This window comes from Siphateles boraxobius, unplaced genomic scaffold, assembly GCF_051911475.1.
Source record: "Siphateles boraxobius isolate OS27281-9 unplaced genomic scaffold, OSU_SipBor_1 5, whole genome shotgun sequence".
In the NCBI taxonomy this organism is placed as follows: domain Eukaryota; kingdom Metazoa; phylum Chordata; class Actinopteri; order Cypriniformes; family Leuciscidae; genus Siphateles; species Siphateles boraxobius.
In genome coordinates this window covers 33423029-33444567 of record NW_027509141.1, presented here as the reverse complement: position 1 = coordinate 33444567, position 21539 = coordinate 33423029, and the positions used below count along the sequence as shown (strand labels likewise).

General features: G+C 37.9%; 1 protein-coding gene across 8 annotated transcripts in view; it reads right to left on the bottom strand.

Annotated features, from left to right (window-relative positions):
* The window catches only part of camta1b (calmodulin binding transcription activator 1b), a 304866-nt gene that overhangs the window by 268531 nt on the left and 14796 nt on the right, over positions 1 to 21539 (bottom strand). For all 8 annotated transcript variants that reach the window (XM_077204055.1, XM_077204062.1, XM_077204057.1 and 5 more), the window contains one exon: positions 17073 to 17176. In XM_077204055.1, the coding sequence (XP_077060170.1) occupies positions 17073 to 17176 (104 nt within the window). The remainder of the gene's footprint in view (positions 1 to 17072; positions 17177 to 21539) is intronic.

The following is a 21539-nucleotide window of genomic DNA, read 5'->3' as shown; positions in this document are numbered from 1 at the left end:
AATGAATTAGTTGAATGACTGATTCGTTGATTATGCCTCCTGGCGAAATTATGTAATCTGCAGAAAAAGTCACTGAAAAATAAAAAAAATGTCTTCACATAAACAATGTCTGTGATTAGAATAAAATAATTGTGATTAATCTCATGTCTTTAAAAAAGCAGATATATTTATTCAAAAATATCTTTAAAATGATTTATTAACATGTAATTGACTTTTAAACCCCTAAAAAAATACATTTGTTATTCTTTTTTTGTCCTTTCAAATTTTCACAGAACCCCCTGACCCCTTCTGGGGTCCCAGACCCAAGTTTGAAACCCCTGCTTCAGTCACTCTACGCAGCTGTTCTGATGGACAGCACGTGATCTGGCATATAAAAACCAGTGAGCTTTAGTAGCAGACCACCGGCAGCTTTCATGCCCCCCATCGCAGCCCTCGCCAGCCATGACACGCCACCTGTTTTATGTAGTCTTTTATGAACTATCAGAGGTGGACGGCACTCCGGGTTGATATCAGATCACTATGGCATAAGCTTGTTCGATCAAACCCTGAACATGAATGTATTCAAACACGAAGAGCTGAAGAGAGATTTATCTACTGAAGGAAGTGTCTTTATTACCGCCTCTGATGGAAATCACACTTCCAGGCTGTGCTGGTACGGACAGAAACACCATCGCATGTACTTATGACTTATGATCTGACTTTGTGACTGAAAATTGACATCAACATCCATCCTTGAGCTTCTTTATTTAATGTATGTGATGCATACGGTGTAAAATAGCTGAGCTGGTGCCATCTGCTCCCCTAATGAATGATGATGACGATGATCTCTGGCAGCTGATGGTCTGAACACCACCCTGACCACCAATAAGAACATCACACTCACACACACACACACACACACACACACACACTCACCTATAGCTGTAGGCGTGAAAAGTTTTGATGACTTTAAGCACAAAGGACTCTGCTACCCATTAAAACATATGATTGAAGCACTCACCACCAGGCTAACTTTCTTAATGTGCCTTAATTAGCTAGATTACTTGCCGTGAAAACACAGCACTGAAGGGAGCAAAGCACTCCGCATTGTTCCTGGATAAATTAACCACTGATAAACACTCTAGGCGCCTGTTTACATGGGTGAAGCTCCAACTTCCTTTTTATGAATCATAATATCGGTATTTCTCCATTGAAATTCCAGGTGCTGCTTTGGTGTCCTGTGCCGGACGGCTTTGATCAGCATATCAGAGCCGGGTTTGGCTTTCATCTGTGGATGAGCACTTTGGCCAAGGGGGAAATTTGGATTGAGGTTCATCCGGAGCTTGGCTAGATCCTGCCTTTGCCTCCCTCCTGTCAACTCTGCATTAATTCCCCTTGCGCTAATCCTTTGTGTGAGACCTCAGCAAGAAGTGTTGAAGCCCCTAGATTGCGCATTGTAGGGCAGTGCACGCCTTGTAAAGACGAGGAATAAAGAATAAAAAAACTGTGTCACCATTCAGTAAAGACACAAACTGAAGAACGGCAGAGCTAGGGTACTCTATTCTCGAAAAGCAGAGATTAGCATCGCAAAGCTCTCTACTTTGTTTGTTTGATACCTGCTGATAGAGTGATTACGTATTTATCTCGGCACAAGCCTCCACTTTATTCTGTTTTCACTGCACATCAGGCGCCGGAGTGAGGAATTCTCGTTCTGCTCAAAAGCCTCAAGGACTAATTAGCAATTATTACTTGGCATTCGCAAAACACATGAAAAATTTCTCAAAGTAGAAAGAAAGGGATAATTAAAAAATAAAGGACGATAAATTATACATACACTGAAGTGTTAAAAAGAGGCCCTTTGGTGCTGTATTTTCAAGTTGTGCCCTTATGAAAAACTAGAGTTTATTCTTGTAAATGAGAGCGATATTTTTTTGGACACTGCCACAAGTTAAATGTCTATTGGCATGGTTATGGCCACAGGCAGCCCTCGAGCCGCAGGAGACCCCGGCCACTATGGAGTAAAAATAAACGTGCAAGAAAACACACAGACAAGTCCTCTCTCGTAGCCCTTTGCTGTAATTAGGCAGGGAATTCTACTTCCTTATTGGCAGCTTGTAGAGCAGATATTGATCGACTGTGGCCACAACCCAAACAGAAACGGGAAGGGAAAAGTGCTCTGGGCTGCTCTTTAAAATAATAATAATTATAAAAAAAAGGGGAAAGTTTTTATTGTTGGAACAAAAAAGCTGAATAATTCAGGGCTGGAGACGCTCTTATAAATGGTGTAAGTGTAAAGCGGCGTATGATTAGGACCTTTGGATCTAAGCCCTGGAGTTTGTCTGAGCGTAAAAGGAAGATGCAGACCATAAATTTCTTGAAGGCCTAGACATCTCCAACATAACAGCTGTGGAGGGCTTGTGGGTAATGTTTGAAAGTTTGCGATGTTGTTCGGCATGCACTCAAAGCAATGGAACGTCTGAGAGCGGCTGGTACATTTGCTGGGTTTGTCGGGGATTACCTGAAAATAGAAACCTTCAAATCGAGAGTTCGGGGGTTGTTCTCTGCTTTACTCTGCACGAAGCATTTATATTCCTCCCTGTCCATGAGCATACAAATAGCCACTTTGTCACACCTAACGTGATTACCAGGATTTGTGGGTGTACAATGATGAATGCAAGCAAATACAGACACACAAACATGTGGATTAATGTTCGATCGGCCTACCTCTCTCAGATTTCAATGTGTGGTCTGCCTTTGTTCTAAACCAACACTCAACAATGAGCAAAGGGGATCTTACAAGACAGAAAGAGTTGAAGAAGATTTACAATTTAACCAATTCTACCACAATGGCATGACACATTTGAAATTGCACTGCAAATATGCATGTCTTGATCAATTGTAGAAAAAAAAATGTTTTGAAAAACTAAAGTATCAAAAAAGAACAGAAATAGAATTTGGTCATACTTGGACACGTCAAATGAGTTAAGTGAATATAACAGAGCACAAAAGTAATGGTCAACTCTGAGGAATATAGAAGTTACTTTATGTAGTAAGATTTTTTTTAAATCCTCAGTAAAGACTACATTAACCAAACTAACCAGCCCAGAAATGAATCATGACCGTACATGGATGGCTTTAAAGCAAAAATATATTTGAAAATCAGAGAAAAGGACAAAAAAAAGAAATAAAATAAACTACATTGCAAATTGCATTGCAAATGACATAATTGATTAAAACAAATTACAAAGTTTAAAATGCAATATATTTGATGTTTATTGCAGATTAGTCAAATATATACAATTATAAAAGTTATAATAAAAAAGTTATATAAAAGGGAGAAAGACTAATTCAATTACGCCATTTGCAATGCTCCATGGGACTGGAAACTAAAACATTTGAATTCACACTGACTTGTGGCTTCTACAGAAGCATATCATATCATCAATTAAAATCAATGTCTCTATAGAGAACATGAGCAGGATATTTACTTCCAGAACCCGACTTTGAGAAAAAACGACTTTATATGTAATTTGAGTTTATGTTGTTGTGCTGTGTCCTAACTTTATGCCTGGCAGCAAGAGTTGATGGGAAGGAACCCTGACAGCCTCATGTAAAGCAGCCTTCACACTTTCTTCAGTTATTCCTTCCTCTTCATATCTCTACTGAAATGCCAAAGTGCCATGTCTACGCCCTTACATGTATAATGAGCAAAAAGCAGAGACCTCTCTCACCAAAGAGACGAGTTGCAGCGATGAATTGCACACAGCACCCGCTTGATAAGTCAAGTCAATCTGTGGTAATTAACAGTGGAGGGCACTGCAGGTACTCCTTCTGAAGGGAAATATCATTTCATCCTCCTGCCCTACGCCCCGCTTCAACACAGCAGTGAGCGAACACAAGCTGAGAGAGGGCTATATATCTCAGGTGACCTCGGGATTTGTTCACCACCTACAGCATAACAGATTAAGGGATGTGTCATTACCCCAGATCAACTTAATAGATTTACCTTCCCTACTAATTACTACCAACTGACATCGGTTCTGACTTACACGCAAAGACAAACATACCTCTACTCCCTTTTCATCCTCAACTCGTTGAAATCACATAATATTTAGTATCACGAATCAATGGTTTCCCAGATGTCACACAGAGCAAACAGAGGTATTACAGGTAAAAAGGTCATTTGAGTACTACTGGACCTAGACAATACTGCAGTGGTGAAATAAAGTCTTTAAAAGAAGCAGTGAGCTCCTCTTATATAATGGCAGTGGCCATCTCTACACCAAACAAACTAACCTTTTCATTGTTCGAAATCGCTGAGGCACCCGAAACACACACTAATTATGTAAACATGACTTTAAGAAATGCAGAGCGGTGGAGAAGCCACGGTAGCTATGAATTTCCACTTAAATGTATACGTAACAAAGGGCAACTGTGTGCATGGGCGTGTGCGGTGTAGAGATTGAAAGAGTGTGTTGCACATTGGGGGGTATTCAGCAGAATTTTAATGAAGCCTCAAGGTTCTGCTAAAGGACAGCAGGAAGGGAAGATACAGAGAGGAGGCATTACAGCACAGAACAAGCAGAATGTATATATATATATATATATATATATATATATATATATATTAATAATTCACTCTTAAAACATAGTCTGGGGTTACCAGGCACTGCAGTCAGGGGCTGTATGTTCAAATTTGCCAACGTACAAATTTGCATGTGCTACAGATGTATAAAAATGTCTCAGCATGTTTGTGCATTGCTGAGAGTGACATCTTGCTTCCAATACATAATGTCCGAAAGTGTGAGACCACCCCCACCCCCCTTTTTAAATCTAACTTGTTTCGTTAAATTAATCTTATATTAAATACATACGATTTTCTTTCTAAAAAAATCTATCAGACATTGGAGTGCTGCAAATACTAAAACATTTTGAAATCCATTTGAACATGTTAAATAAATAAATTAGAAGCATTTTCAGTAGTGGTCTCAGAATTTGGACCCCACTTGTATATGGCCGTGGCTCACACTAGGGGCAAAAGATTATCTCATTGAATCACTCATTTAAAAGGATTTGATTAGGGGTCAAAGGTTCTGGTTTAAGTCTTTCATTCTAGTCTACATAATCCTATCTAATAAGCCCCTTTAATGCAGCATAATTACATTATGCTTAAACAGAGGAGAATTTTTGGAAGTAGAAGAAGAGTAATTTCCCCTGGTGTGGACAACCAATAGTCAATGGCTGGTCAGTTGCAGTAATAAAGAAAATATTCTAAATCCAAACTTTGGACACACCTACTCCTTCTTTATTATGTTTACACATTTTAGAATAATAGCAAAGTCAAAACTATGAAATAATTATTCAGTGACCAAAAATGTTATAGATCGTTTGCATTGAATTCCATAATTCAATATTTATATAAATAAATAAATAAACATACAATTTCCAAATGAAAACGTTTAAGATCATGAGACATGCATTCAGTCAGGTGTGTCCACATTTTTTACTGGTACCTTTCAACAGCAAGAAAAGTAAGCCAGGGTTGAGTCACTATCTGCGTTAACTCTGAGCCAGCACTGCATTCACAGAGTGTGCTAGGAAATTCGATAAACAGCTCTTTGAGACAGCATAGGGAAATGACGGCCATTTTCAACACTCTGAAAATGATGGAGGCAGCAAAAACACACCCAGTCATCCTTCAGGTGACATCCTGTGTCATGGAAAAGTGCTTTCCCTTCTCAATGCACATATAGGAGCCGCATGGATGTGGTTGTAAAAGCACAAATTCTAAAGGCACAGATATCCACACAAAGTGCCTCTGGCCTCCAATTTACAAGTTTCTTTATGCTTGTTGCATTAGTCATTTGCTGGCAAGCATCCGTGACAAAGGCGGTTGTTTATTTCACTCCTTTGTATCTTTGTGCATGTTTACTAACACTTTATTCCTGAGAACCCACCAATGCACAGCAGTCAAACTTTAAATGTTTAAAAACATGTTGGTTTAGACTTCCTAAACTCATAATGCCTGCAAATATGACCTCAGCAATCTCACCTTCCTCAGCTTTACATGGGAAGTCTCCGCATCCCTTGAATCTAGCAGAAATAAAAGTCTCAGTCACCATCCATCCGTGTCCTTCAGGGTGGATATCTCACTCAAGACGAGAAAATAAAAATAAAGAAATTCTCAAGTTAGTTGAGTGTCTCGTTAACTGCGAGCAGCAGACCTCACCTTCCCTGACAAGCCTTTGTTGGGCCGAACCAGCGCCGAGTGACAGGCCCGTTAGCCTCCAGTCTGGAGAATCTTGTCAAGCTGCCAAAGGCTGAGCTGCTACATGATTTGCAGAACTCATAAATGCTAAGCAGGGATAAGGCTGTTGCCACTGTTGAGACTGGACAGGGTACCTGCTCTTTGCTAAAAGAGATTTCTTTATGGAGAGCCAACCCGGGCCTGTCAACTCAACACATTCTCAAAGGCAGAGAAAAATTATGACTTTTATAAAAGTCATAAAACTGAGGAACCGGCACAGTGAATACAGTATACATTGAACCTTGCAAGAGACTTAGCAGAGGACATTATGAGGCACCACTTTTTATTTCCCAACAAGCAAGACCTTTCTGTTTTTTCACGGTCTTTCTGACTACGCAGGATTTGCGAATTTGAATAGATATCTTAAAGCAATTTTTTTTAAATGGTCATTTATATGCTACTTTTATCTAAAGTTATTTAAATTAGTTACTATATTACAGCAACCTGTTTTATTTTTTTTTGTATGTTTTTTATTGGCCATCACCTGGGGAAGGATTTAAACGTTCAAAATGACAAACCTTAAAAAAATAAAACAAAATAAAAAATTATATTGTATATATATATATATATATATATATATATATATATATATATTCTAACAGTTATACAATTATATAAATCTACAATAAAATAAGTTCTAAAAATAGTGAATTAATAATAAATTATATTAATTATATTAATAATTAAATGTTCTATTATTATTAATAATATATTTAGTGAACACACCAAGTTAAGGTGCAGCTTCTATACATCCAGTGAAGACAGATTCAGTGTAGGAAATGTGTTTGGCCTCCTATAAGGAATAGGGACCCCAAAAATATTGCCACATGAATTTAAGCAACAGTCCTTCCTTCAACCACAATGCTCATCCCACTCTTGACATTTGCTCAAGGACATTCAGAGAGCCTTTTAGTCCTAAATCCCAAGACGAGTCACTCACTGACAATTAAATGTGGTGTTATCAGATTAAATGGCTGTATGGCCAGCAGTATCTGACCAAACCAGTGTTCATCTGTCCATCACAGGGCGGAAGATGAGTCCCAACATAGAATACAATTACAACATACAATTTCTCTCACATGTAAAAATTACGATCATTATCTATATGTGCTTAAAGGACATCAGAGGAAAAGCAGGTAAGAGCTCTGCAAGAGAAGAAGCATTGCATCATTCAAAGGGAATGTGCTCACAATCACCCTCAATCCCTTATTCCTCATAAACTCTCCATTGTGGTTTACAGGAACCCCAGTAAATGACCCCACTCTCCTTCTCATGCACTCAAAGCATTAAGTCCGTTTCCTCGCCGGCGATGAACTGCGATCCATCAATACGGCGTGTCAGGAGGCTTGCGGATAGTAAAGTCTTCATTGGTGAAGATGGGAGCTGCTTGTTGACTGGCAGTATTCAGCATAATGAGATTTGACAGCTTCCCCCCAGCAGCTGTAGTGTATCACAGCATATGACTGAACGGATGCTCTCGTTCAATCTACTGGAGTCACGGAGGTAGTCGAGTGTGAATGGATCATATGTTAAATGTTGGGGCCGCAGCCGGCGTAACAGCATTACCTGAGCCTTCCGCTTACATAACGCTTAAATCCATTCCGGCGTTCGAGCCGTCTTCGTAAACATCCATGAGGAGTGGTGAGCAGGCCAACGCAATCAAGGGTGGAAAATTGAGAAGTATGAAAAACCATTAACTTCTCTGACTCCACACCACCGTACATTTTAACAACTTGACACCACGCCAGTCTATAGCCATTTGTCAACAACCGGAGGGGGCAAGGCCTCTTTTCAAGAGAACAGCAGTCACAAGAGTTGCTGTTAAATCCCTCCAAAGGGCAGCGGAATGTTTGTGCTCCATCCAAGAAGCCACTGGGAAGACTGACAGGGGAATAATTAGTTGGATACAGCAAGTGCCAATCATGGAATGTGTGAAGAGGAAACACGCCCTTTTTCCCGAACATTTGTGAGTGGCTTCGGAAAAAAGGAATGGATTTCATGTAATTAAATAACATGAAGTCTGTCCTGCAAGCTTTAAGAACAAGCCATGCGGACCTGTATGCTGTGTGGATCAAAGCGAGAGAGAACAGTCACATGTATGGAAAAGAAAATGAACAGGGAAGCAAGCAGCACTCCAGAATCTCTCTCACACACACACACACACACACACACACACACACACACACACACACACACACACACACACACACACACACACACACACACACACACACACACACACACACACACACACACACACAGTAAATAAAGCAGCAGTCAATTACAATGGCCTGGCACAAAAGCCTTACCCAGTGGTTCAATTCAACAGGGAGAAATCTATCCCTCTATCCCTGAATAATTTTACACCTCAGTGCATACGAGACACAAAAAAAGGGAGGGGTCGTGGAGCGAATGAGGGTAACATGGGATTGGAGACAGGAGGAGCAAAGGGGAATGGAGGGGAAGTATATAGCGCTGGTTACTTCAGAAGCAGGTGAAATTACACAGGAGCTCAGATTATATAGATGGTTAGGCCACAACAGATTATCTGACTTCATAGTAAGTGACAGGTTCATAAGAAAAAAAAAACTAGAAAAATAGCATGAAAAAGCTCTCGCAAAATATTTTACTTACATAATGTCATGTAATTCTTTGAGAAGACTTGATTTTATCCACTGGGGATTGATTAGACTATAAAAGTGTCATGTGGTTGATCACCAAAAATCAGGTGGTTTCTGTCCTTTTTTAACCTTAAAAATATAAAGCTAAAATATAAAAGTTCATGTATAAAGAAAGACCTACAAAAATATGTTATATATATGTAAAAAATATAATTTATATAAAAAAATAACGTGATGCATAGGAAGGACTATGACATGTGAATAAAAAATATAAGCTTGATTAAAACACATGATTCCTGACTTTACATTTGTTTAAAATGTATGTGGGTGGTGATGGCGCAGTGGATAAGAAACATGCCTTTGGTGTGAGAGACCCGGGTTCAAATCCACTGTGAGACACCAATGTGTCCCTGAGCAAGACACTTAACCCCTAGTTGCTCCAGAGGCGTGCAACCTCTGAAATATAGCAATTGTAAGTCTCTTTGGATAAAAGCGTCAGCTAAATGAATAAATGTAAATGTAAAAATAATATAAATATATTTTAAATGTTTAAAAAAATAACATTAACTTTGACAATCCCAAACAAAAACAATATAGCAAATGATTTAAATTATTTTAAAAAATATATAATATTAAATATTTCAAAAATATATTTTAACCCCTTTTCCTGCCCCCAATTTGGAAATATTTGCTCGTTCTTTGGAATGAAATGCACCAGTTAATCCTTCATAATAAGACCAGGAAAGTGAATAAAGAAAGTAAATGGGGTCAATTTTAACTCCAAACATCCCTTCAGGTGTCACGGTTAGTCCACAGAGGATGGAGACAATGAAGTTAAAGTTCAAATAAAGAGGTTAACTTTAATAAAACTAAACCACAGCGACATTCCGATAGGCAGGTACAACATAACTGTGTCCATTACACCAACAACACCAGATAATGAGAAACTGAAACGGAGGGCTTATATACACATAGGATGATGAACTAAATACAAAAAGGTTGTATATAATTCATGAGAAACCAAGGAGACACACTAGTGGTGGGAAACTTAGAATAAAGGAAAACTTAACTAGATAAAGGCAGACACAATAGGAACTGAATACAATGAAAATGAAAATCAAACTAAGCATAACTGTGACATCAGGTTTAACTCACAAAGCAATAGCATCCTGACTGTTTTGCCATATACTGTACATAAACGAAAGCACAACAGACACACACAAATCAAAAAAAAATTTGAGAGCTGCCTGGAGCGTTTTGCAATTCACTGCATCGGTCAGCGCACACTCACTAGCATCCTTCTGCATTCCTTCATGGACCTACAGATACACCTATACCACAGACTGACAGCAGCCTCTCTTCGAATTACTATTCCGATCATGATCCAGGCACCTTCACAAATCAGCTCCTTACAGCCCAAAGCCTCCCCGTTTGCGAAAACAAAGCAGCGTGACCTTTCCTTTTCCCCTCATCGCCTCCTCAGCGGCTCAGCCTCCATTTCCTCAAACATTTGCCTGCACGGAGTCATCTTTAATTACCACGACAGGGGGCGACGCGTTCCCCGTCCCAGACGCAAAGAGGAAATAAATGTTGTTGTTTTTTGCCTCTTCATTTCTACTAATCAGGGAGCTTTGCTCTTCAACTCGGTTGGGAAAAACTCTCGAAACAGAACGAAGAGCAAGCAAGAACGAGAGCGAGAGAACACAAGCTTCTGCCTATATTGACAGTTCCAAAAAGAAAAAAAAATTCTGCATAATTTGTTTCCACAAGAGGAAATGTATTAAAATAAATCTCATAAACATCAAGAGGACTGGCTTTTTTCTGGCTTGAAGAATGAAATCAAACTAATCAGCATTGTGCTAATCCTTTCAAGGAAGCTGTAATCCCCGGGATAGCGGGACATGGCTAAACCCACTCCGGAGGGGATCCGGTGGATTCTTTTTAACAAGCCTGATTACGCCAACAGAGCATCCACATGTCAGAGTAACACTTGGACCAGGAGAGAAATAATGGCAAAATCTGTTTGTGCAGATGTGTCATAATCATACAGACTTACTTACAGTCCAAACAAAAAAACAGGGCACTCAAACTGATGACTATTTGCAATAACAACACAGCAATATTAATGAGTGTTTGTGATAGATAGATAGATAGATAGATAGATAGATAGATAGATAGATAGATAGATAGATAGATAGATAGATAGATAGATATGATTTTCACAAAATATATTAAGCAGCACAATCATTTTCAACTGTGATAATGAAAAAAAAAAATTCTTGAGCACCAAATCAGCATATTAGAAAGATTTCTGAAGGATCATGTGACACTGAAGACTAGAGTGATGATGCTGAAAATTCAGCTTTAAATCACAGGAGTAAATTAAATAGAAAACAGCTGTTTTACATTTTGAAATAATATTTCACAATACTGTTTTACTGTATTTATGATCAAATAAATGCAGCCTTGGTGAGCATAAGATACATATTTCAAAAACATTTTAAAAGTCTTACCGACCTTAAACTCATGAACAGTAGTGTATGTGCTGGTCAGAATCTATAAGACTTGTTGTGAATATGATCTTTACCTGAACATTTAATAATGAGTAGCATACAGACAGATGGAGATGCAGCTCAACTACACAAAATTACCATCATAGCTCTTTTATGTGAATATACTGAGTGTGAACGCTCTTGAGACTCTGAAAAACAATCATGAAAGTAGAAAATCCGAGATGTAGATCCTAAGTTAGTCCTTTCCCTGTCTGAACAAGTACAAAAAGGTCAAAAATACAACAGATGTGGTGCTGGCTAAAACTACATTATTTGTTGTAATGGAAGGTGAAGCGGTAAACCTAGCTTGTTTGTGCGACAAGAGACCCTTCCACTCCACAGAAGCCAAAGTTGTGCTTATACAAACACAAACTAAATTTCCCAGCATTCCCTGTAGGGTAAGGGTTGACTAGTAGCATCTGCTTCCTTTGATTATGTGAGGAGAAACTTAAGACAGTCCAGAAAAGAAAAGGGACCCAGAGGAGAGGGGTAGTGCCAGCTAAGATTAAGGCAGGGGAACCACTTTTCTGGCACTTATCACAGAGGTAAAGCTGGATCCGTGATGCCAATATGTAGATCAAGAGGACACACAGACACAGCATATCTCTGTAAGTGTAAAGGGGCATTCGCTATAGCCAACGGCCAAGGCTACTCAAGATGTATAAGCTTACAAAAAAAGAGAGTATTGTTCACCTTGACAGGCTTTTCATCCCTGCTGCAATGGGAGCGACTTATGAATTTTTTGGCGATATCAAAGTCATTCCTCTGGCTCAAAAAGGGATCCCAGCGATCTACATTATAGAGCAAACCCACGGGCTTCAGCATTTGCAAAGTCCACAAAACATGGGGATTTTGTCATTGAGTCAAGGTAATACAATTCAATCTTCAGCTTACCAGATCAGCATGTAAGCTCCGTACCCATCCTCGGTGTTTACCCCTAAGATTCGGTACACACGCATTGTGATTTTCCACGCCCTCCTTTATCCTGGGGAATTGTTTCCCTGAAGGTGGAAGAAGGTCTAACAAAGAGCTTTAATTGGTCAAACAATGACAAAACCCCATGCACATCTCTCATTCTCTGTCTTTTCTTTTTGTAGCGTTTGCGATATGCTTGACACAGGTGTGAGGGGGGGGGGGGGGGGGGGGGGGGGGGTCTTGTGCCCAGGCTGAAGGACACTTTGTCACTAAGTAATACCCACGCTGTATTAGCTGCATATTTAGCCATGAGAATTCATATAAATTGATTTCAGACAAAGTCATTTAGCAAAGCGTGCTTCAGAATGCAATTCTGTCTTCTTGTGACATTCAAGTGGTAATGTGATAATGTGAACTTTGGGTTTGTTCAGATCAAGGACAGTCTGTTTTGGAATCCTGTCCAACGTTGTGGAGGCGTTCGTCTGTCTATTCAGTACTTCCATCGCCATTTCTTGACCAAATCGACGAGGAACTGCAAAGAAAATAATCTTCAGACCTGTTCTGACTTCACTATGCACCATGATTATTTCTAAATTTTCTGCAGTTGGTTTTTATGCACAATATTCTCATGTTCGGTGACAAAGCTTTTCTAGATACACTCCAGGACACCCAGTGGAGTGTGGTAAAGTATAGGAGAGCTATCAAAAACACACACACATACACATTTTTCTAGGTATATAAAATTAACAGCAGGGGGTGTAAAGCAACTGACGGTGAGAGACGGTGAACGAGAAAAAGAGATAAAGACAGGAATTGACTTTTTGCCATCCCCCAGTGTTCACCCTCTTCTCGTGTTCATTACATCACCATTACGTTTTGATGTTTTTCCCTCCTTTCCAACATACTGTCGGTTTCGTTCTTTAATGTGGTCATTCTGCTACGTACAAGAATTTTTCAACTGAACAGACGTCCGTGTCATTACCTTCAATAAGGGTCATTTCCCATAAGGAACAGGGAGAGGTGAGAATGTTATATGACAAACACTATAAAAATGTAGACCCTCTTCCCAGCTCCCAATCTGAGAAATTATGACACATGTACGTACGTGATATATCCAATGCATGCAGAAAAACACAGGCTTGGACATGAGGTGTGCTTGTTTGTATGACCTGATGTCTCATTCGGCCCTGCTAGAGGCCTCATTATACCTCACCGCTGGTCGTTGGGAACATGGCATTCAGTCTGAGACTGGAGCTGAAGGAGGAAGAAGCCGGTGCTGTTTAGGAACTCGTTCTCATTAAGAGCGGTGTGTGTCACTAGGGAGACTTTCTGCTCCTAACAGCCTCCAAAAGTAGCTCCTCTTCAGCAACGGCCACACAATGTCTCCATCTGCAGGGAGAGCTACACCTCCAGCTTCCATCTTTCTTTGCCTGTCCACATTGTCTGTCCTTCACTATTTTTTCTAATCTCCAATCTGTGCTTTATCTGGTCTGCGTTTGTTTAAACAGTCAGATATGTTTAGCTTGGACGACGACAGGAACAGTGAAAGCAATAGCGCTACTGACAGTAACAAGTTCCTCATCCTGTGAGGATGCAAAATTGGGAGCGAGTTGCTACCGTCACGAATATGACAGATTTGGCTAATGCTCCTGAAGCCAATATTTCCTGAGTGCATGTTCACCACAAACAACAGCTCTTGAGGGACAGGTAATCATGGAGGATAGAACCGAGTATCGTTGCTATTTTCCATCCCCTAAAAAATAATGAGGGGTTAAAGTGAACATGAAATAACATTCGTAACCTATTTTATGTCAGTAATGTGGTGCATTTCTGAGAAAAACAGCAGAATTTTTTAGTTTATCCATGAGGAATTGATTGGATCGTAAAAAGTGGGTTTGATATTCAAATAAAAAAAATATTAAAAATGATTCAATTGAACTGTTCAGGTAACACTTCAAAATAAAGATCAATACTTGAGTGAATGCCATGTCTAACATAAAATAAAAATAACCTTTCATAGCATTTATTAATAAATATAAATAAAATAGTGTTGCATAAATTCAATTTGTAACGTTGTATAAATTAACAATGTTGAATGTATTATTAACAATGAATAAAAGTATATTTACAAAATAACATTACTAGATCAATAACATTAAAAACTTAATTTTGTAATACTTCATTGGCAACTGACCAAAATTAAATGAGTTGAAGTAATAAAATCAATAAAACTGAAAAAAAAATAAAGCTATAAAGAAATTTAAAGAACTACTAATGAGTACTAAAACATATTAGTTTATGACTTTCTTTATTATTTAGAAATTGAAACTTATTGTAAAGTGTTACCACCGTTCATAATAAAAAAAAGGGAATTGTATTAAGAATAGGGTCAATTTACATTTTTGCTTACAGTTCGGCTCTTTCTCTATTGGACAGTGACTGATCCTGTTCCTGTTTCTTCTCCTAATCACTTTATTTCCTCTCTACTTTCTACCCAAAAAGTGACAATAGGCCAAAAATACAACACAAAAAAAAAAAATTCAAGCCTAATAGTTTCTTTGATGTGAAACAAATACCTATCACTAAAGTTCTCGTAGTGAACCGCTCATGACTTTTCTTTGAGCCTGGTTAGTTTGCATCAGCATGAGGTCAGATTATCTTCCTCTACAATGGCACAATTCTAAAAAAAGAAGTATAAAAAAGGAGCTGGGGAGGGTGAAACAAACAGTTAAAACAGTTGGGAAACTTTATAGCCTAACTCTTTGCAAGTTGAGAGAAAGGGAGTGTGGAGGCTTTGACAGAGAGCACAGAGGGACAGCCACACTGCTGGCTTCCCAACACGAAGGGAGCACAAATGAAACAGAGAGAGAGAAGTATCAACCTCTCTGCACCATCATTTCTTCAACTACAACACAGTCAAGCACGGAACAAAGAAAACACGCCTGCATTCCCCAGATCAAACTGCACTTTCAAATAGTATCGTAAATAAACGTATATGTGCAAGACATCCGCGGTTTCTCCTCTCATAAGTTATAGCAGTTTTGAAATGGAAATCAATCTAAAATATTTTGAAAGGTCATGGCATGCATCATCCCAAGTCATCTTCATCATGCTAAAGAATTTAAGGCAGGGCTAGAAAAGTTTGTTTGACTTTTGTAATCCTCAGACAACCTGCTTAAAAAAGCAGTCCACGGTTTAGCCTGCTTCAAATCCGTATGGGCAAAAAAAGATTAACAATGTTATATTAACCTGTGGTAACAAGACAGTTAAGAAAAATAAACGTGTCAGCTATTCCTTTAACAAGAAATTTAGACCATTATACATCTTGTAATGGTATTCCTTTAGATATTCAGAAAAGCTCAATACAAATCTCATCTCTCTAAATTTGGCAGAGCCTACAGTAAATCAGGTAGCAACTTTCAATATGTCAACTTACCCACTTGAGACCAGATCTCCAATAAAAAAAGAAAAAAAAAGAAAACCGATCTGGTGGATGTTCAAGTGGTGTTATACTTTGGCAGAGAGCGAGACTGTAGGAGGTTGTGTCAGACTTTAGGTGTGCTGTGGAATCGGTCCAAACAGGCCTACCTAATCTCTGCTGAGTGTGTTTGTTTGTCTCTGAATGTCAGAACACCTTCGGGCCAGGAAGACAAAGTTCAAAGCAATGCAGATACACTTTAGTCAAAAACTGACACAGATTTACACAGGAAATCAAAACATGTCAATGTGTCAGTCAGCAAAAATGCACATTTTGTGGGAAAATATATTTTATCTTGGTGGAAAACTAATATGCAATTGCTAAAATCTTTGCAAAAAAATAAATATTATATGAGAATTGATCAGATTACACTTATCGTATATAATCAAATATAATATCGTCGCTGTCTGGCGGATTTTTATTTATTTATTTCATAAATCATTACTATTGGTCACCCTTTACATCTGTCTGTGGGTTTTGCAGATATTTCAGCAATGAAAAGCATTAAAAAGAGCTTGTGACAAAACCACCTAACTCCCTTGGATCTAATGTTTTATCTATTTGAGGAGCAGAGAAGAGTAGCATTTGATACTGTCTTAGCCTCTGCATAGCACTTAGTTATTAATAACATGGGATTTAGGTCCAAAAGAACAGAAAAAACTGAGCGACCAAATAGCTACAGTAAACTTTATAACCTGCAAGTTGATGAAAACATAATATGAAGCACTTCATAATATGAAGCACATACTGTATGTCAGAAATTCTTTAAAATTCACTGATCAAAAAAACCTAGTAACTCCATTTGATCTTGATTTTGGTCAAATTTTAATAATATAATGACACATGTAAGTGTCTGACCACATATAAATCCACAATATTGAGAATGTGGTGGTAAAAAATGCAGTGTTTTATTTTTCATGAACGTCCGACAGCAACGATATAATAATATAATATAATATAATATAATATAATATAATGTAATATAATATAATGTATTAAAGATTGCAATGTTGATAAACTTCTGTTTAGCTGGGCCGTCAAATCTAAAAACTCAACTCCTAATTGGTTCTCTGCTTAAGTACAATTACCAACAATATATTATGCATAAAATAAGCATCCATTGAAAAAAATATAATGTGAATATTATAACATTTGGACAAACAAAACGACAAACTCCTGTGAAGCAAAAAGCATCAAAACTACTGATGGAAGCTTTTTACCTCGTTGGTGTTCCAGCGATGTCTCTCCTTGGGCAGGGAGGAGCATTTGGGAAGGCATTCCAGAAGCTTCTTGGGCAGGTAGATTTTCAAATGTCCATGTTCATCTGTGAACAACACAAAAAGATGACTTAATATGGAGTGCGAGCAGGATTATTAAAACAAAGCTGTGCTCCTTTACAGGGTCTAAAACACTGAGAGCTGTTCTTTTTTACACAAAGATCTAATCATTTCTTTATAAATTACTGAATTGTTTGAATCCACTGTCACTATTGCTCAAGGGACTGCTTTGAGGAAACTTCCATGCCCAGGTGTTACGTGCGCAAATAGCTGTGACAACCTTTTTAGAAATATACAAATATAAAACAGGCACGGGACCTCAAAGGGGGAGCACTCAGAATGCAATGAAGAAGAAAAAAAACTTAAGATGTTACTGTGAAATGAAAGGGAACATATTTGGAGCACAAGGCGTGCAAAAGGCTTTCATCCAGAAATGTCGTGATTTTGTTTTCATTGAGTTTTTTTTTAAATGCTCTCTCTCTCTCTCTCTCTCTCTCTCTCTCTCTCTCTCTCTCTCTCTCTCTCTCTCTCTCTTTCTCTCTCTCTATCTCTCTCTCTCTATCACTCTCTCTCTCTTTCTCTCTCTCTCTCTCTCTCTTTCTCTCTCTCTCTCTCTCTCTCTCTCTCTATCTCTCTCTTTCTCTCCCTTATCATGCCAGAGTGCCTGCAAAAATACATAACAACAAAATTGGGCAACAGAGCAAAAGCATTTCAAGGTTATTGATAACCGTTTGCATCAAGGGCTCAGGCTTCTTAAGGAACTCAATGTTTAGCCCTGTGGGAGAAAGTAGTTCCATATTGCGTGCTGAGCCTTCTTATGAATATAAAAAAATGTGATAGACTGAAAGAAAAGGAGAATGAGAGACTGACTGAGATTTGTGGAGTGTGTCCTCGGTAAAAGACGAGAGAGAAGTGAAAGAGACGCTGCAGATCTGAGTGAGATGAAGCCCGTGTGTCCATAGAGACACTGCTTAGCAACCACTCCCACTCCGGCATTAAGGACAAACAGATAGCCAGAGGGAAAGAGACACATGAAGAGGGTTAGATCACTCCCCTGTTCATAGTCTTACACCAGAACCAATGCACATTGGTTTTGCTTTACCTGTGCATGAACTCAGACCCGCATAGATAATTTAATTCCCTTTAGAAAACACCAAAGTGCTTTCACCACAAACTATATGCAAGCATGGATATAGCAGTGTTAATTTCGTACACGAAATCTATGTAGAAAAATGTTCAATTTTTTCCATGACTAAGACGAGACTAATCACGAGACGACACCTACGTCATTAAACAATGGCTGTGACTATATCAACATGCAATATCGTTGACGAAAAAGACGAGACTAAAATGTAGTTAAAAAATAAAAACTTGACCGGTTGCCAGATTTCAAGAATTTAAATCCCCCAATCAGAGTTTATCTATTTAAAGAACACGTTTTCTGCCCGGTGTTTTACTTCATCTTTGCAATCTGGCAACCATGTGTTAATGCTCTCTCTACACTGTGCAAAAAGTGCGGATGATTTGAAAACACAGGCAAACACAGGTGTTGTTTTAATAGAAAAAACATTCAAATAAATTGGAATTTTTGGATTATTGCTTGGACTAGAAATTTCAAAAAAAATTAATTTCTTGTTTTACTAGGTCAATATGATAAATAGCCTATAATAAATCAGGAAACTAGATGTGGTAAAATAAACCGTATGGGTTGACATTCTCTTGATTTGTGCTTATAGGTGAAAGTCCAATAATTCTGATGAAATGTAAAAATACATTTCTCAAATGACAACAATCGTTGTGATAATAATTTTGAGCAAAAAATTTATTATTTTCAGTTTAAACATGCAGAATGATGAAAATGTGGCTAAGTTTACATGGACTAAAACTAGACTAAAATGCTCAGACATTTAGTCGACTTAAACTTGACTAAACAAAAACCGGACAAGGTTGACTAAATATGTTAAAATCTAAAAAATACATTTGACACAGAACTAAGACTAAATAAAAATAGCTGACAAAATTAGCACTACTTATAGCCCAATTTCATATTGCATTCCGAAATGTCACATATACTGCAATTCAAGTATGCATTGCATTCTTTGAGTTGCCACAAGGGGCACTAAAGCATAAATCTCTGCATTTACAGTGACTTTTCTACAATGACAATATGATGAGAATCTTAGGCCACGTCCACACGAAGGCAGAACTTTCCCTATCCGATTTTTTTTTTCCTGGTTCTAAAAAAAAATTCCGTAAACACGGCGCCGTCTCAAGAAATATCTGCGTACACACGAAACCACTGAAACCGACTGAAACCAATGTAGTATACATGCCAGACCAGTATGAGGCACTGTATTTCTGACACAGATACACTAAAAACAGAGAAGAAGACTTGCGCATAAACCTTCTTATAATAAAGAAGGTTTATTAGAGAAAATAGAGATAAATGCACACTTCATACGGATTATAAGAGAGTTGTCTGTTTCTTTTCGTTTTGAATTGTTTTGTTTAAAAGTAGACATTTCAAGCTTAAATATATTTCTGAGTTTCTGTTCATTTATGAGACAAGCTCCAGTTCACGTGCAATGCAAGTTATATCGCGTCGGCGCCTCCATGTCCTGATTATAGGCTATTGTCTGCTATATTTGCCTCTTATTTATTAAATCCAGGCAATTGGTTGATGAAACATTGATTAAAATTAAGATACAAACACGAAATTCACTTTAAAGAAAGGCTTTATATGAAACAAAACTTAATGAAGTGGTCAAAATGATGTGTCTCGATATTGCGCATCTTATGATTAGGCTACTCACGCTGTTCACTTTTCATATAATCAACATATATGAAATGGAAAAAATAACATATTATTTAAACATAAATATGAAACTAACTTTTCTTTAATGGCTACAACATGTAGGCCTACAGTACAGAGAAATTTAATGTTGGAGCGAACGCCGTGTTACCGGTGAGCATGAGGGGGCAGAGGTGTGTTTTTTGAATAATAGGCTAATCAAATAATTCCCAGCGATCGTCGAATATTATTTTTACTTGAAATGCCCATCCCTACAAAATACGAAATGTCTTAATCAGACAAAATAGCCTACAAACATCATAGCATAAGAAAGAAATATAAACAAATAAAGATGTAAAATAAATAAATAAAATAAAAATACATGAAAGTAGGCATAAATAATAAATAAATAAATAAAAGAGGCTCAGTAGCTTCTGAAGCATGAACTCAAGCAAGTAGTCGCAGTTGTTGTTACTGATTTAGCGCTTCTGACTAGTCGACACGTGGGGTGATGACATCATCGTTTCACAAAATATACGGATTGGTCGTAGACACGAAGACGCAATAGGCTGCCATTTTCAAATTTATCCACCCTGAGACCTGGTTTCAAAAAATAGCGGTTTCAGTCTCCCAAAACGCCGGATCCGTCTGGACGAAACGCCGATCCGATAAAAAATTTGTACGTATACAGCTAAACGCGTCTCCGTGTGGACAGGGCCTTATTGTAATGTTTACAGCATGCTAACCTGAATTGTCTGAATTTGTCTATCTGCATACTGTGTACTTGAATAAAGTATGTTTCCGGGCTTAGTCTGTGATATTCAAGAAGAATTGCTTTTTTCTGGCTCAGGCGATTTTCATGAATTCTAACTTTTACGTTTGGAGTAGATCAGGGGCGTTTCCTCCGATGAGGCAAGGAAGGCAGTGCCTCCTCAAAAAACTCGATGAGAAAATATAATTGTCTGTGCGTCTTCTGCGTTCGTGAATCAGTCTAAATGAACAAAATGATGGCGTTAATGGTGAGACTAATTAAAAAAGTAAGTAAACAACTCACCCACAGATATCATCGCTTCTTAATTTGATGAGATTTATACTTGGTTTTAATAAATATAACATTAATAAGATTGTAAATGTAAAAATAAGATTTGTATATGGATAGATTTGTGTAATAGAATTGTATTTAGTTTCTTACTTTATGTAATGTAATATTTATTTAACCAACATTAAGTGTACAACATTAAGTGTAACTGGGACATGAATTTACAAAAAAAAACACAAAAAAAACTGTGAGGACTCACCACTGCATGCCACTGATGTAGATGTTTTGCCTACATTTCCTAAAATTAGGCAACTGTTGAATTCAATAAGAATGTAGAGGTATATACAATGTGATTACTAGGACATTTTACTCAAAAGAAAAACCTGAGAAGCAAGAGACTTAAAGTCACCATTTGCACTCCATTCAATCTCACTGGTGTCTAAGATAAACTATTAAGTTTAAAAAGATCCCGTTGGGATCTAATGACCATTTCACATTTAAAATTGGGAGATCTGTGGCTGTTATGCTCCAACTAAAGCAAAGATTTAAAATAAAAACACACAGTACATTCTCATAAGAC